The 14,539-nt window shown below is 41.3% G+C and overlaps 1 protein-coding gene across 3 annotated transcripts in view; it reads right to left on the bottom strand.

The window, feature by feature from the left end:
- LOC131343051 (apoptosis-inducing factor 3) overlaps positions 1–14,539 on the bottom strand; it is a 34,345-nt gene that overhangs the window by 8,999 nt on the left and 10,807 nt on the right. For 2 of the 3 annotated variants that reach the window (XM_058374425.1, XM_058374427.1), the window contains exons 2-10: positions 11,211–11,433; positions 8,692–8,905; positions 8,088–8,197; positions 7,854–7,963; positions 7,599–7,643; positions 7,414–7,510; positions 6,286–6,398; positions 5,433–5,519; positions 4,459–4,550 (exon numbers count right to left, since the gene is read on the bottom strand). In XM_058374425.1, the coding sequence (XP_058230408.1) occupies positions 4,459–4,550; positions 5,433–5,519; positions 6,286–6,398; positions 7,414–7,510; positions 7,599–7,643; positions 7,854–7,963; positions 8,088–8,197; positions 8,692–8,905; positions 11,211–11,241 (899 nt within the window). In that variant the 5' untranslated portion in view covers positions 11,242–11,433. The remainder of the gene's footprint in view (positions 1–4,458; positions 4,551–5,432; positions 5,520–6,285; positions 6,399–7,413; positions 7,511–7,598; positions 7,644–7,853; positions 7,964–8,087; positions 8,198–8,691; positions 8,906–11,210; positions 11,434–14,539) is intronic. The other variant, XM_058374426.1, reaches the window with a different exon arrangement.

Below are 14,539 nucleotides of genomic sequence, written 5' to 3'. Positions count from 1 at the left end.
AGAGAGAGAGAGAGAATTACTGAGAAATAGATGAGATAATTAAAAAGAGATAGATAGATAGATAGATAGATAGATAGATAGATAGATAGATAGATAGATAGATAGATAGATAGATAGATAGAGACAATAGTAGAAAGAATGATTGAGAAAGAGATGAGAGAATGAGAACGAGAATTGTTGATAGAGAGAGAGAGAGAGAGAGAGAGAGAGAGAGAGAGAGAAATAGACAGAATTACTGAGAAAGAGATGAGAGAATGAAAAAGAATTGTAGATAGACAGATAGAGAGAGAGAGAGAGAGAGAGAGAGTTATTGAGAAAGAGATGAGAGAATGAAAAGGAGATAGATAGATAGATAGATAGATAGATAGATAGATAGATAGATAGATAGATAGATAGATAGATAGATAGATAGATAGATAGATAGATAGATAGATCTAGAAGTGAGGAATGAAACACTAGGGTGATTTGTTGTAGATTGAGACAGTATTAGACACATTACTGTAATTATTAGACATTGGATATATTGCATTGTTTCAGGTCTGCACCGTCTGTTCTTTAACTCTACATAAATTGTCAGTCTCATCCAGACTGGATGTATATTTCCTCACAGAGAACACCATTGATTTGCAGGTAAGATGAATGAATATTGCTCTCCATTTGTTTTTATTGCCAATTTATTAAAGAGCCTTAGTTACGGCTAGGAAGTGATGGATAGTCCAGTGCTGGCTCGCACACCCACGTGTACAGTATATAATGAATAACATTATTCAAACTCCAACTCACTTTACATTTGGGTTTGTTTGATTCAGCTAGTATTGGGGCTCGAGATGCACAGAAAAGCTTAAAGAGTCCTTACAGGATTTTGCTGTTTTTTTTGTGCTAAATTGAGAAATTAATTGGTGATACTGCAAGCATATGATTCTTCTTTTAAACTCCTCCCAGACAATATAAGACAATTTACAATGATACAGCCATAACATTATGAACAGAGACAGGTGAAGTGAATAAGACTGATGATCTCCTCATCATGGCACCTGTTAGTGGGTGGGATATATTAGGCAGCAGGTGAACATTTTGTCCTCAAAGTTGATGTGTTAGAAGCAGGAAAAATGGACAAGAGTAAGGATTTGAGCGAGTTTGACCAAGGGACAAATTGTGATGGCTAGACCACTGGATCAGAGCATCTCCAAAACTGCAGCTCTTGTGGGGTGTTCCCGGTCTGCAGTGGTCAGTATCTATCAAAAATGCTCCAAGGAAGGAACAGTGGTGAACCGGTGACAGGGTCATGGAGGTCCAAGTCTCATTGATGCACGTGGGGAGCGAAAGCTGACCCGTGTGATCCGATCTAACAGATGAGCTACTGTTGATCAAACTGCTGAAGAAGTTAATGCTGGTTCTGATAGAAAGGTGTCAGAATACACAGTGCATGCCTGTGGACCAACACAATATTAGGCAGGTGGTCATAATAATATGCCTGGTCGGTGTATAATTACTCGTTTCTGATAGGGAAACACATGCCACATACCAACATGAACTCCACATCCCAGGATCTTCAGCCAACTACAACCCAGGTCACATGATCTGCTACCCTGTTCTCAGACTGTGAGCCACCACGACACGTTTATAGGTAAGTGACTACATCTACTAATGCCCAGAGATGGCATTCTATCAATAATACCAACCAGTGATGACCATGATGTCTGAACCATAACATTTACACAGACACGATTTCACTTTTTATTCTTTTAGTGAAACTACATTTGATAAATGTTTAAAACTAGCCTAATCCGCTGTCTATAGGTGTTTTGCATGCATGTTTTTCCAAGAGCTGCATGTTTTGAGCTGCATGCATGTTTTTCCAATATTGCATGTAACCATGGCAACTTGCAGTATCCACCTGCATCCAACAGGTTCTGCACTGAACCTGTAATCTTCCCCCTAGAAATTCAACCTAAGAACCAATGTCCAAACATATGGATCTGCTTTTGTTTAAGTCTTTGGGCTGTTTGAATTGTTTCTGAGAGAGAGAGAGAGAGAGAGAGAGAGAAGCATCATCTTGATGAAGAGAGAGCAAGCGAGAGAGAGAGAGAGAGAGAGAGAGAGAGGCATCGTCTTGATGGAGAGAGAGAGAGAGAGAGAGAGAGAGAGAGAAAGAGAGAGAGAGAAGCATCATCTTGATGAAGAGAGAGCGAGCAAGAGAGAGAGAGAGAGGCATCGTCTTGATGAAGAGAGAGAGGCATCGTCTTGATGGAGAGAGAGAGAGAGAGAGAGGCATCGTCTTGATGGGGAGAGAGAGAGAGAGAGACAGAGAGAGGCATCGTCTTGATGGAGAGAGAGAGAAAGAGAGAGAGAGAGGCATTGTCTTGATGGAGAGAGAGAGGCATCGTCTTGATGGAGAGAGAGAGGCATCGTCTTGATGGAGAGAGAGAGAGAGAGAGAAGCATCATCTTGATGAAGAGAGAGCGAGCGAGAGAGAGAGAGAGAGAGGCATCGTCTTGATGGAGAGAGAGAGAGAGAGAGAGAGAGGCATCGTCTTGATGGAGAGAGAGAGGCATCGTCTTGATGGAGAGAGAAAGAGAGAGAGAGAGAGGCATCGTCTTGATGGAGAGAGAGAGAGAGAGAGAGAGAGAGAGAGAAAGGACTGACAGTGTTTAGGATCTAGAGATAGGAAATAAATTAAGGTCTAGAAATTACAAACTGCCCCTTTAAATATAGCTGCTTGCCTTTCGTGGGCCCCCACATTACATTCCCAATTACTGATTAATCTCCTGGTTCAGACTGATCATCTATCCTAATACTGTAGTTTGTAATAATCCATATCTCATCTTATAACACCTGAATGAGATAATGATCTTATTCTCAAGACGAAGCACTTGCTGACCTAAGCAGAATATTTCCCCATCCATGGAAATCGTGTAAGAGGACGCCATAGACTGTTTTTTAGGTATTTTCCTGTATGTATGAATAAGCTAATGAATCCAGTAAAGAAGGGAAAAAACACAGCAACCCTTGCACAACCTTCATAGCCTGTTCAGCAGGGGAGAGTGAAAGCTGACTAAGCAACGACATCCTCATGAATCAGAGAATTTTCTGTTCGTGTCAACAGTTCAGAAGGCCAAGATTCCCCTCTGTAATTTCAGATCATTCATTTATTCAGGACTGGGCTGAGCTCTGACTAGGACAGAATGATTAATGGCTTCCTCTCACTACTTATGAATCATGAGTGAGGAAACGCTAATGAATGGACGAGTCATTTTCTTATACAAGCGTTTAGCCGAAACCATGCTGCTTTTCTATTTGCTCTGTGGAGATATATTTAATTCTAGTTATATTTCTTCTTATACTGTATTTCTTTAAATGTCCTTGATGTCATATATTATGGACCAGAAACGTAGATGATGTTCATCTGTTATTTATTGCTGTTTATTGAGCTTGATTTCACATTCCTAATCAGAAGTTGTTGATTAATTCTCTACAACTAGTTTCCACATTTTCGGTGAGTTTATTTAACACATTTGGAAGGAGTCTCCAGTGTCAGTGCTTTGTAACACACACTTTTGTTTGTCTTTGGTTAGTCAATCAATACCCTGTAGTCTGCGTACATCTTGCCAGGACATCATACACTATATTGGCAAAAGTTCTGGGACGACTGCCTTTACATGCACATGAATGTAATATGGAGTTGGCCCAACAGCTTCAACTCTTCTGGGAAGGCTTTCCACAAGGACTAGGAGTGTATTTGTCAGGCAGGAGGTCAGGCATTGATGCTGGACAAGAAGGTCTGGCTCACAGTCTCCACTCTAATTCATCCCAAAGGTGTTCTATCGGGTTAAGGTCAGGACTCGGTCAGGAGTGTGTTTATGGGAATTTTTGACCATTCCTCTAGAAGCGCATTTGTGAGGTCAGGCACTGATGTTGGACGAGAAGGTCTGGCTCACGCTCTAATTCATCCCAAAGGTGTTCTATCAGGTTGAGGTCAGGACTCTGTGAAGTTCCTCCACACCAAACTCACTCATCCATGTCTTTATGGACCTTGCTTTGTGCACTGGTGTGCAGTCATGTGGGAACAGGAAGGGGTCAAAAACTGTTCCCACAAAGTTGGAAGCATGAAATTGTCCAAAATGTCTTGGTATAAAGCTGAAGCATTAAGAGTTCCTTTCACTGGAACTAAGAGGCCGAGGCCCAACCCCTGAAAAACAACACCTGAATTCAGTGATTTGGAAAGGTGTCCCAAAACTTTTGCCAATATGTTTCTAAGGTTTGTGTTGTCTACACTGTGGTGTTTTGTTTAAAAAACAGACTTCATCCACACTTGCATTCGTCTCTTCCTCCTCCAATCCCTGATATAGTGACATTTCACTGAGACCTATTTATAATTCACATGGAGCCGGATAAGACGTGTTAATAAAGACACAGACCTGAAATCGCAATACATCTGGTCTTGAACTTGGTTCTCACCTGCTTCCGGTTGCAATGAAGAGTTTTTTGTACTCCATCTTATAGCCATCCTGAAACATCACCATCTTTGTTTTTACATCAACTGACACAACCTGAGGGGGTAAAAAATATTAGAAGGTTAAGATTAGCAAGAGGGAAAATAGGGAGACATAGAGCTGCTTGAAATTGCTGGAATACTGTAGATTAGATTAATTAGACTAAGTTGAGGATTGAAATCAAAATATCTGAATCTTATACTTCAAGGGTACATGGGATGGCCTTGCTTCCATATTTCATGTACTATATTTAGTTTCACTTCATATTTCTTGTTTTTTTTTTAGTGGACCATCAGAGTGGACAGGTGTAATATACACTGGGACATTTCACTATGTTTATCACTCCACTTGACCAGTGGTGGCTCAAGTGGTCAAGGCTCTGGGTTGTTGATCGGAGGATCAGGGTTCAAGCCCCAGCACCACCAAGTTCCACTGCTGGGCAATTGAGCAAGGCCCTTAACCCTCTCTGCTCCAGGGGCACTGTATCTTAGCTGCCCCTGCACTCTCTGACCCTAACTTCCACAGGTGGGATATGAGAAGAAAAGAATTCCACTGTGCTGTAATGTATGTCTGGTGATGATAAAGGCTTCATGCCCCTCAGCTCAGTGTTCACTACAGAAAATTAAACCTTTTAGTTAGAAATAATTACTGCAGTAGATCTAGGGATATCATCATCAGACATGGCAAATGATGGCTTTCAGGAATATAACCAATGACATAAAACATAAAAGCTCCTCAGATGAAGACGAAATGGAAGAAGGGATGCCACAGACACACAATGACCGCGAGCCAGCATGCTGTAATGTGAGTGGAGCTTCTTCGGGGGCAAAAATAAACCGAACATTTGGGTATATTGTGTCTGAAATGTGAATTATTCAATAGATTTTAATTTCTGGTTGCAGATTTTGAAGTTAAAAACCATTAATCGATAAGCCGCACCTCTTTCTCCAGCATCAGTTCGATGTCGTGGCTCTGGAAGAACTCGGTTGAGCGCAGTTGTAGCTGTTCAGCTGTGCTTTCTAATGACTGTAGAGACAAAGAATCACACTCTGTGGTTAACTAAGTTAATGCCTACTGTATGAAGCCAAATTATTTTATTCTCAAATAAAACATATACACTGATCAGCCATAACATTATGACCATGTACACCCTTTCATGGAACCGGTATTCCCTGATGGCTGTGGCATCTTTCAGCAGGATAATGTGCTGTGCCACGAAGCAGAAATGGTTGAGGAATGGTTTGTTGAGCACAACAACCAGTTTGAGGTGATGACTTGGCCTCGATATTCCCCAGATCTCAATCCAGTTGAGCATCTGTGGGATGTGCTGCACAAACAGGTCCGATCCATGGAGGCCTCACCTCGCAACTTACAGGAATTAACGGATCTGCTGCTAACATCTTGGTGCCAGATACCACAGTGCACCTTGAGGGATCTAGTGGAGTCCATGCCTCGACGGGTCAGGGCTATTTCAGCAGCAAAAGGGGGACCAACACAATATTAGGCAGGCGGTCATAATGTTATGCCTGATCAACTAGGATTAAACATATGGTCCCATAACCCAGGACCCAAAACCCAACCTTTGGCCCCTAAACATGTCTTGTCTGACATTAAGGAAAAATTAAATACAAATCTATAAAAGAAACTATTTTAACTGTAAATTTGTAAAGTTGTAGAGAGAACGGTCAGGTCTAAAAGCAGGTTAATAAGTAAAGTACAAGGTTCTGAGTTTGAACCACATTCGTGTTAATCAAGGAGTCTGCCCTGTGTGTTGCTGTGACTCTGTACAAACCTTACTCAGTTTAGGCCTGTCATACGGAGGGTGTTTGTCCATGCTGCACATCACAATGCGGTCAGTGAAGCCTTCCTGTCTCAGCGTCTCTGCACACACCAATGCAGCGGGACCTGAGAGAGAAAGATCAATAGCAGTCAGTGGGGGAAACGTGAGATAGCGAGCGAGTATCACTCTGGTCCAGACAAGAATTAATGCTAGCCAAGCCAGGGCTTTTTTTGGACTCTCACATCAGAAATTATGGCTGATGATGTTGGACAGAAGCATCCTGCTGGGAAAATCATCTAACTAGAGAGAAGACTCCTGCTTGGCATAGCTCCACCTTGAACCCAAATGTCTTGCTGGGCAAAGTCTAATTTTTGGCAGAAGCCTCCTGCTGGGGAATGCCCCCTGTTAGCCAGAAGCTTCTCGCATGGCAGAAGCCCTTTGTTAGCAAATCAATTAATTAACAATAAGCCACTATTTTGGTAAGAGGTCTCTGGTTGGGCATAGGTCTCCTGATGGATCTCATGGTGAGAATTAGCCTGCTGCATGTTGAAACCTTCTCTTGAGCCTGTTTAGGAAGAAACAGCTGGGTGAAGCCACATAGTGGGCAGAAGCACCTGGTTGAGCAGAAGTTTCCTTGTGGTCAAGGCCACATGTTGAGCAGAATTCAGGCAGAAATCTTGGGCAGAGGCCACTGACTGGATAGAAGTCCCAATTTTGGCAGAAGTTTCCTGTTGTTCATGTTGGACAGCCGCTCCTAGCTGGGTGAATGTCTTCTGCTGGTCGAAGCTTCATGTAGGGCAGAGACCTTCTACAGGTCAAAGCCCCTGGTTCAAATGCTTCTCTAGTGTTTAGAAGCTTTTTGTTGGGCAGAAGTCTCCATCTGGCTGATGTTGGACAGAAACCCCTGTTTGGGCAAAGCCCATGCTATGCAGACATCTTTGATGAGTAAAGGCATATTCTTCTCGTCTTTCGAAGTTGAGTAGAAAACTTGTAGACAAAAATCATTAGACAATATCTCTACTTGATCCATTTGATAGACTTTGACACACTGGTCAGACACATACATTATGTAAACAAATCAGTTTCACACACTGCAGCTAATGTATTGTTTTTGTTGGAGCTTGTGAGTAGGCTTCTAACCTGATCCGATGATAAGAACGTGGCTAAAGCTTGTACTGGAGTTGATGACGGCTGAGCACTTGGCCATGGCCTTTGTCCTCCTCTGCGTCTGGAGAGCCTGTCACACCACAGTTTTATTATAATAACTGATGCTTGTTATTGTGTCTTCCTGCTTCATACATATACACCTCAGACACCAGACTTACCTGTTTGTTTGCCCGTATAATCACCTTCTCCTTTTCAACTCTGACCTGCAGCAAAAACAGGTGAAATATCAGTGACCTGTCACTGGGTTGCATTTCTCTTTCCTCAGTTCTGTACCACGCTTATGAGTGTAGACCAGTTTAGTCAACAGATAGCCATGAGTTCTGGCTGATTTAAGGTAAAAGTGGAGCTCAAAATCACATAATAATGGTATACAAGCAGCAGCCTGAGACTATCAGATATGCTTGAAGAATCACCTGAAAAGTGGGAAGACTGTCCAGCCCTGGGAAGTCCTCGATGTCTCCGGTTGCAATGTTGAAACAGGCTCCGTGCCACGGACACCGAACATGCCCTTTAGATAAAACTCCTGCCACAGGGTAGAGTAAATGTTCAGACTATTATTATTACAATCCAACCTTATTTCTGACTTTTTATAGTCAGAGCTCTTTCTGCACCATTTTAAAGCTAAAACTATGGAAGACCTTCCTCACCCTTAACCAGTGGTGCCCCGTAGTGAGGGCATTTGTGCCCCATGGCAGAGAATTCCCCATGTTCCTTAATGAGCAGAGCTCTGCCCGGCCCCAGGTCCACCTCACGCATCCTACAAGAGCCATAAACATCATTAAAGTAAAACTCCAGCGCTTTGAACTTAGTCCAACACATTTACTTGTACTGAAGTAAGTAAGTATTATCTCTTTACATGGTTACTGAGTTCTTGTGGTCTTTCATCCATAACTCTGTCTTAGACAAATGTTTTTTGACTCCATTCAACTAATCTTATACGACTCCTCCTAGCAATTTTTCACACCATTATCATTAGCTATTTCATCCAAATTTATGAACTAATCCTAATGAGATAAACACTACAAATGTGGAAAAATTCCAAGGGAGATATAACTTATCTTATAGGTCACTGTCAGCGGAAAAACAACATACAAACAAACCCAAAAAGTGACCTATTCTTTACCATTTTAATTCCTACACCGAAACGCACCGATGTTTACGTCAGGCACCAATTCTGTCACACGCCCTCCCCCATCCACCCACTCACATTTTCACACGACACTGGAAGCATAAATAAAACGTGCGTCTTACTGTCCGTTCTCCAGGTCTTTGACGTGGCACACCGTGGCCTCGATGTAGTCCCGGTGTTTGTGTGACGGACGCAGTACGGACGAGTCGTCATCCGAGCAGTGACCCAGAGAACCGTTGGGACGACACTCCGAGAACGGACTAGCCTTACCGTTCGGAGACATCAGGTCCGCTTCCTTCTCCTTGTCCAGGAGAGTGAGCTCAACTTTGACCTCTACTAACAAGCATCACAGATAGAAAAAGCATATCAAGAGACGTGAAACAGTGGAAGTCTTCCAACTAAAATCTTTATGTGAGAGACTACAGCGCTCATGGATTATTTACTTTCTTAACGAACTATAGTAACCCCTCAGTACGGAAATGGTGGACGCTGAAGAAATGGGTTTTTTAGAGGCATGTTCTTTCACAGGTAACCGGATCAAATGAAGGCTCTAATATATAAAAATATGTGGTTAAATTGCTCTGGTATTAAAGGAATAAATAAAACAATTAAGAACACACATATATATACACAAATCATTCCTATAACATTGTGTAACGTGGTTCCACCGCAGCCAGCCTCTCTTTTCCGGCTGGAAAAATGTGCTGAGAACCCAGGACTTACGCTTTTAATCTCCGAGAGAATTCTCACCTGCTGAGCGAAGCTTAATTAAAGTCAATGGAAAATCATAAGAGACGACCGAGTCGGCGGTGGAGAAGAAAGAATGCTTTATAATTAGTGACACTGTGGCTACTAAACGAGACCCGGCTCTTCAGGACCTGTTTGTAGTTTGCTCTGAAACGCATGAAGTAAAATTTACTGGCAACCAAACGTGCATCTATAGAATGATGAACCGAGGTATAGCGTGGGTTACGAAAAATACCACTTTTAAATCATTATTAAAGTCTTATTAAGCAGTAAAGCTGCTGAAATGATCTTTCTGGATGATTGACAGTAATCACACACTTTGTTCCTGCCCTTTAACCCCATCTCTCTCTCTCTCTCTCTCTTTCTCTTTGGTAGTTGATCTCTTTCCATACTTTATATTCAATTATCACACATTCATACACACCGAGTTGATCTCAGTGATCTCAGTTAGTAGATCAAGTTACTGTAAAATTGAAAAACTTCTAGAAAGTTCCTCAGATATCTTTCTATTTAACAGACTTAGACACGCCGGCACAGTAAAAAAAAAGATCTAATCTAACACTTTTTCCATTGTTACTTAGGAACCGTTACCAAGATACTTCATCATGAAGACTTTCCTGTAGTGGAAACTTTAATTAAACTGTTATGAAAGCGCTGGCACTGGAGACTCCTTCCTGAGAAGTTCTGCAGCATATCAACAGTTATGCTTTCTTCTGTATTTTGTTAAAGATTCTGAGGAGCGTTTATCATTTAGTCCACGTACAAGCTGTGACTATAGAGATGGTCAGAGCTGCTGTGAGAGAATCAACACTTTTTTAACCAATCAGATTTGAGAATTCAACTGCGGTTGTTGGTTACCGCAGTTGAACTGTGGTTATTGTTTCCAGAAAGCTGGAGTTTGACGAAGGGCCAAATTGTGATGGCTAGACCACTGGATCAGAGCATCTCCAAAACTGCAGCTCTTGTAGGGTGTTCCCGGTCTGCAGTGGTCAGTATCTAACAAAAGTGGTCCAAGGAAGGAACAGTGGTGAACCGGTGACAGGGTCAAGGGTGGCCAAGGGTCATTGATGCACGTGGGGAGTGAAGGCTGGCCCGTGTGATCCGATCCAACAGAAGAGCTACTGTTGATCAAACTGCTGAAGAAGTTAATGCTGGTTCTGATAGAAAGGGGTCAGAATACACAGTGCAGGACGGGTCAGGGCTGTTCTGGCAGCAAAAGGAGGACCAATACAATATTAGGCAGGTGGTCATAATGTTATGCCTGATCAGTGTACAAAGATTATTTACAGAAAATATTTACGTTCCCGTTTAGCTACATGAGCTGCAGCGTAAAACTGAAGAAACAAACAAACTGCCCCCAAATCTCTCACATCTCCCCTGAATCGACTGCATTTAGTGGGAGAACTGGAACGCTTGTACACGGAATCGCTTTCCGCTGAAATATCGGATTGTTTTCTAGCATGATAAAAGGCACATGGCGTCGTAGCGTAGGTTCGCTCCGTTTGATGTCGCCGCTTTCTAAAAATCCAGCGCCTACACTATAGTGTACAAAGAAAAAGCGCTGGAAAGAGACGAAGCCATATTTCTGGCCTTCAGCAAGTCAAGATGTAAGAAACAGAACAGTGATACATTGTGCAACATTCAAACACTTGCCACTCATATTTCTGTCTAATCCTCATGAAACACCCAGAGCAATTGAGAGCATTAAAATTCCTGCAGCACCGAAAGAAAGCCACACCACACAGGGGTTCGGGAAGGGGGGGCAGGTTAGACTGACCTATATATAGGCGGAGAAACAAGTGCCAATTATTACAGGATTTAAAGGTGTGGGTTGTTGGGGGTGGGGGGGGTACAAGAGTGTGTGTGTGTGTGTGTATGTGTGTGTGTGTGTCACCTGGTTTGGGTTTGGAGAGGCATCCTCCCATGGTGGGCCCGCAGTGAAGCCAGGAGGCCTGGTGATTGGGAAGCCCAGGGAGGGCGCAGGGGGGCCGGGCAGGATCAGACGCTCACAATGGGCCACAGGGAGCGAAGGTGGAGGTGGACACAGCGCTGCAGCAGGGAATTCTGGGCCTGCTTGACCCGTTCAGCCATATCACAGCTCAGCCACTGCACATAGCCTGAGATGGGAAGAATAAGACGGTTAAAAAAATTACACTGAAACATACCATACAACTGGCATGATAAAACTATTCACCTCTAAGTTATAATACACCAACATTATGAACAGTGACAGCTGAAGTGAATATCCCTGATGATCTCCTCATCATGGCACCTGTTAGTGGGTGGGATATATTAGGCAGCAAGTGAACATTTCGTCCTCAGTGTTGATGTGTTAGAAGCAGGAAAAATGGACAAGTGTAAGGATTTGAGCGAGTTTGATGAAGGGCCAAATTGTGATGGCTAGACCATTGGATCAGAGCATCTCCAAAACTGCAGCTCTTGTGGGGTGTTCCCGGTCTGCAGTGGTCAGTATCTATCAAAAGTGGTCCAAGGAAGGAACAGGGTGACAGGGTCATGGGTGGCCAAGACTCATCGATGCACGTGGGGAGCGAAGGCTGACCCGTGTGATCCGATCCAACAGATGAGCTACTGTTGCTCAAACTGCTGAAGAAGTTAATGCTGGTTCTGATAGAAAGGTGTCAGAATACACAGTGCAGGACGGGTCAGGGCTGTTTTGGCAGCAAAAGGGGGACCAACACAATGTTAGACCAATATCGGTCATAATGTTATGCCTGGTGAGTGTATATTACAGAGTTTATTAAGATTGGATGTTTCTTTTTTCTGATATGTTAAGGAGCATGGGTGAAAAAATAATCAGAAAGTTTACAGTGTGATTCGATAGCAGAGAAATCGGTCTCCTGTACGGAGTGGTACGTTCAGAAATGCACGATACACTGCAGCTAGAGTAGAATTATTAATCACTCTCTCTCTCTCTCTCTCTCTCTCTCTCTCTCAGTGCTGCATGCAAATACAGCAAACTCAGGGCTGATATATCTGTGTTGTTAATCAGACTGCAGATTATTTTAATTAGGGGGCCATAAGAGAACAGCATGATCCTGGGATTCTGAATAATTTGCAGGAATATGGAAATGTGAAGATCTTGTGTAATGATTCAACACTGTGGAGTGATTTTGCCATAAAGAACGTAAAAGGAACTTAAAGGACATTCAATCAGTGTAAAGAAATGAATGATGTTCAGGCTGTGAGTCTGATATAATTAGACGATTTAGATTAGATGCTTTTTAGATGAACAAGCACTCGAGGCATCTCAGAGAGCAGAAATGGGTTCATTTATCTTCAAGATAGAAACATTTGTTGTGTTTGGGACCTTTTTAAATGAAAATTGTGTCCCAGGTAGGTGAGGGAAAAACAGAATTTGAAATGAAAACTATAAATTCTTAAAGAGTGTCTTCTTGCATATGAGTAATTAAGCACCACTGTGGAGCAAGACATGACAAAGACATGCAATGCTGAACATCAACACAGCAAAACAGGAGCAAATTCCATTTTTTGGCCTCTAGGAAAAACAACAAGAACAAGCCATAATCAAGACAGGTTACAACCAGGTGTTATAACGCTACACTGAATGCAGCTTCAGCAATACAGGAACATGATAAGACGTGGAAAGACATAGAAAGAGCAGGGTACACATACAGAACCTAATCAATGAGCTAATCAGGCTTGAGCTTAATGAGTGTACTATGTAATAGATTTAAGATTAATGAGTGTACTATGTAATAGGTTTAAGCTTAATGAGTGTACGATGTAATAAGCTTGAGCTTAATGAGTGTACTATGTAATAGGTTTAAGATTAATGAGTGTACTATGTAATAAGCTTGAGCTTAATGAGTGTACTATGTAATAGATTTAAGATTAATGAGTGTACGATGTAATAAGCTTGAGCTTAATGAGTGTACTATGTAATAAGCTTGAGCTTAATGAGTGTACTATGTAATAGGTTTAAGATTAATGAGTGTACTATGTAATAGGTTTAAGCTTAATGAGTGTACGATGTAATAAGCTTGAGCTTAATGAGTGTACTATGTAATAGGTTTAAGATTAATGAGTGTACTATGTAATAGGTTTAAGCTTAATGAGTGTACGATGTAATAAGCTTGAGCTTAATGAGTGTACTATGTAATAGGTTTAAGATTAATGAGTGTACGATGTAATAAGCTTGAGCTTAATGAGTGTACTATGTAATAGATTTAAGATTAATGAGTGTACGATGTAATAAGCTTGAGCTTAATGAGTGTACTATGTAATAAGCTTGAGCTTAATGAGTGTACTATGTAATAGGTTTAAGATTAATGAGTGTACTATGTAATAGGTTTAAGCTTAATGAGTGTACGATGTAATAAGCTTGAGCTTAATGAGTGTACTATGTAATAGGTTTAAGATTAATGAGTGTACTATGTAATAGGTTTAAGCTTAATGAGTGTACGATGTAATAAGCTTGAGCTTAATGAGTGTACTATGTAATAGGTTTAAGATTAATGAGTGTACTATGTAATAAGCTTGAGCTTAATGAGTGTACTATGTAATAGATTTAAGATTAATGAGTGTACTATGTAATAGGTTTAAGCTTAATGAGTGTACTATGTAATAAGCTTGAGCTTAATGAGTGTACTATGTAATAAGCTTGAGCTTAATGAGTGTACTATGTAATAGGTTTAAGATTAATGAGTGTACTATGTAATAAGCTTGAGCTTAATGAGTGTACTATGTAATAGATTTAAGATTAATGAGTGTACTATGTAATAGGTTTAAGCTTAATGAGTGTACGATGTAATAAGCTTGAGCTTAATGAGTGTACTATGTAATAGGTTTAAGATTAATGAGTGTACGATGTAATAAGCTTGAGCTTAATGAGTGTACTATGTAATAAGCTTGAGCTTAATGAGTGTACTATGTAATAGGTTTAAGATTAATGAGTGTACGATGTAATAAGCTTGAGCTTAATGAGTGTACTATGTAATAGGTTTAAGATTAATGAGTGTACGATGTAATAAGCTTGAGCTTAATGAGTGTACTATGTAATAAGCTTGAGCTTAATGAGTGTACTATGTAATAGGTTTAAGATTAATGAGTGTACGATGTAATAAGCTTGAGCTTAATGAGTGTACTATGTAATAGGTTTAAGATTAATGAGTGTACGATGTAATAAGCTTGAGCTTAATGAGTGTACTATGTAATAGGTTTAAGATTAATGAGTGTACGATG

The sequence above is a fragment of the Hemibagrus wyckioides genome, linkage group LG22 (genome assembly GCF_019097595.1).
Source record: "Hemibagrus wyckioides isolate EC202008001 linkage group LG22, SWU_Hwy_1.0, whole genome shotgun sequence".
In the NCBI taxonomy this organism is placed as follows: Eukaryota; Metazoa; Chordata; class Actinopteri; order Siluriformes; family Bagridae; genus Hemibagrus; species Hemibagrus wyckioides.
Note: the sequence above shows the minus strand (reverse complement) of the source record. Positions and strands in the feature narration are given on the sequence as shown.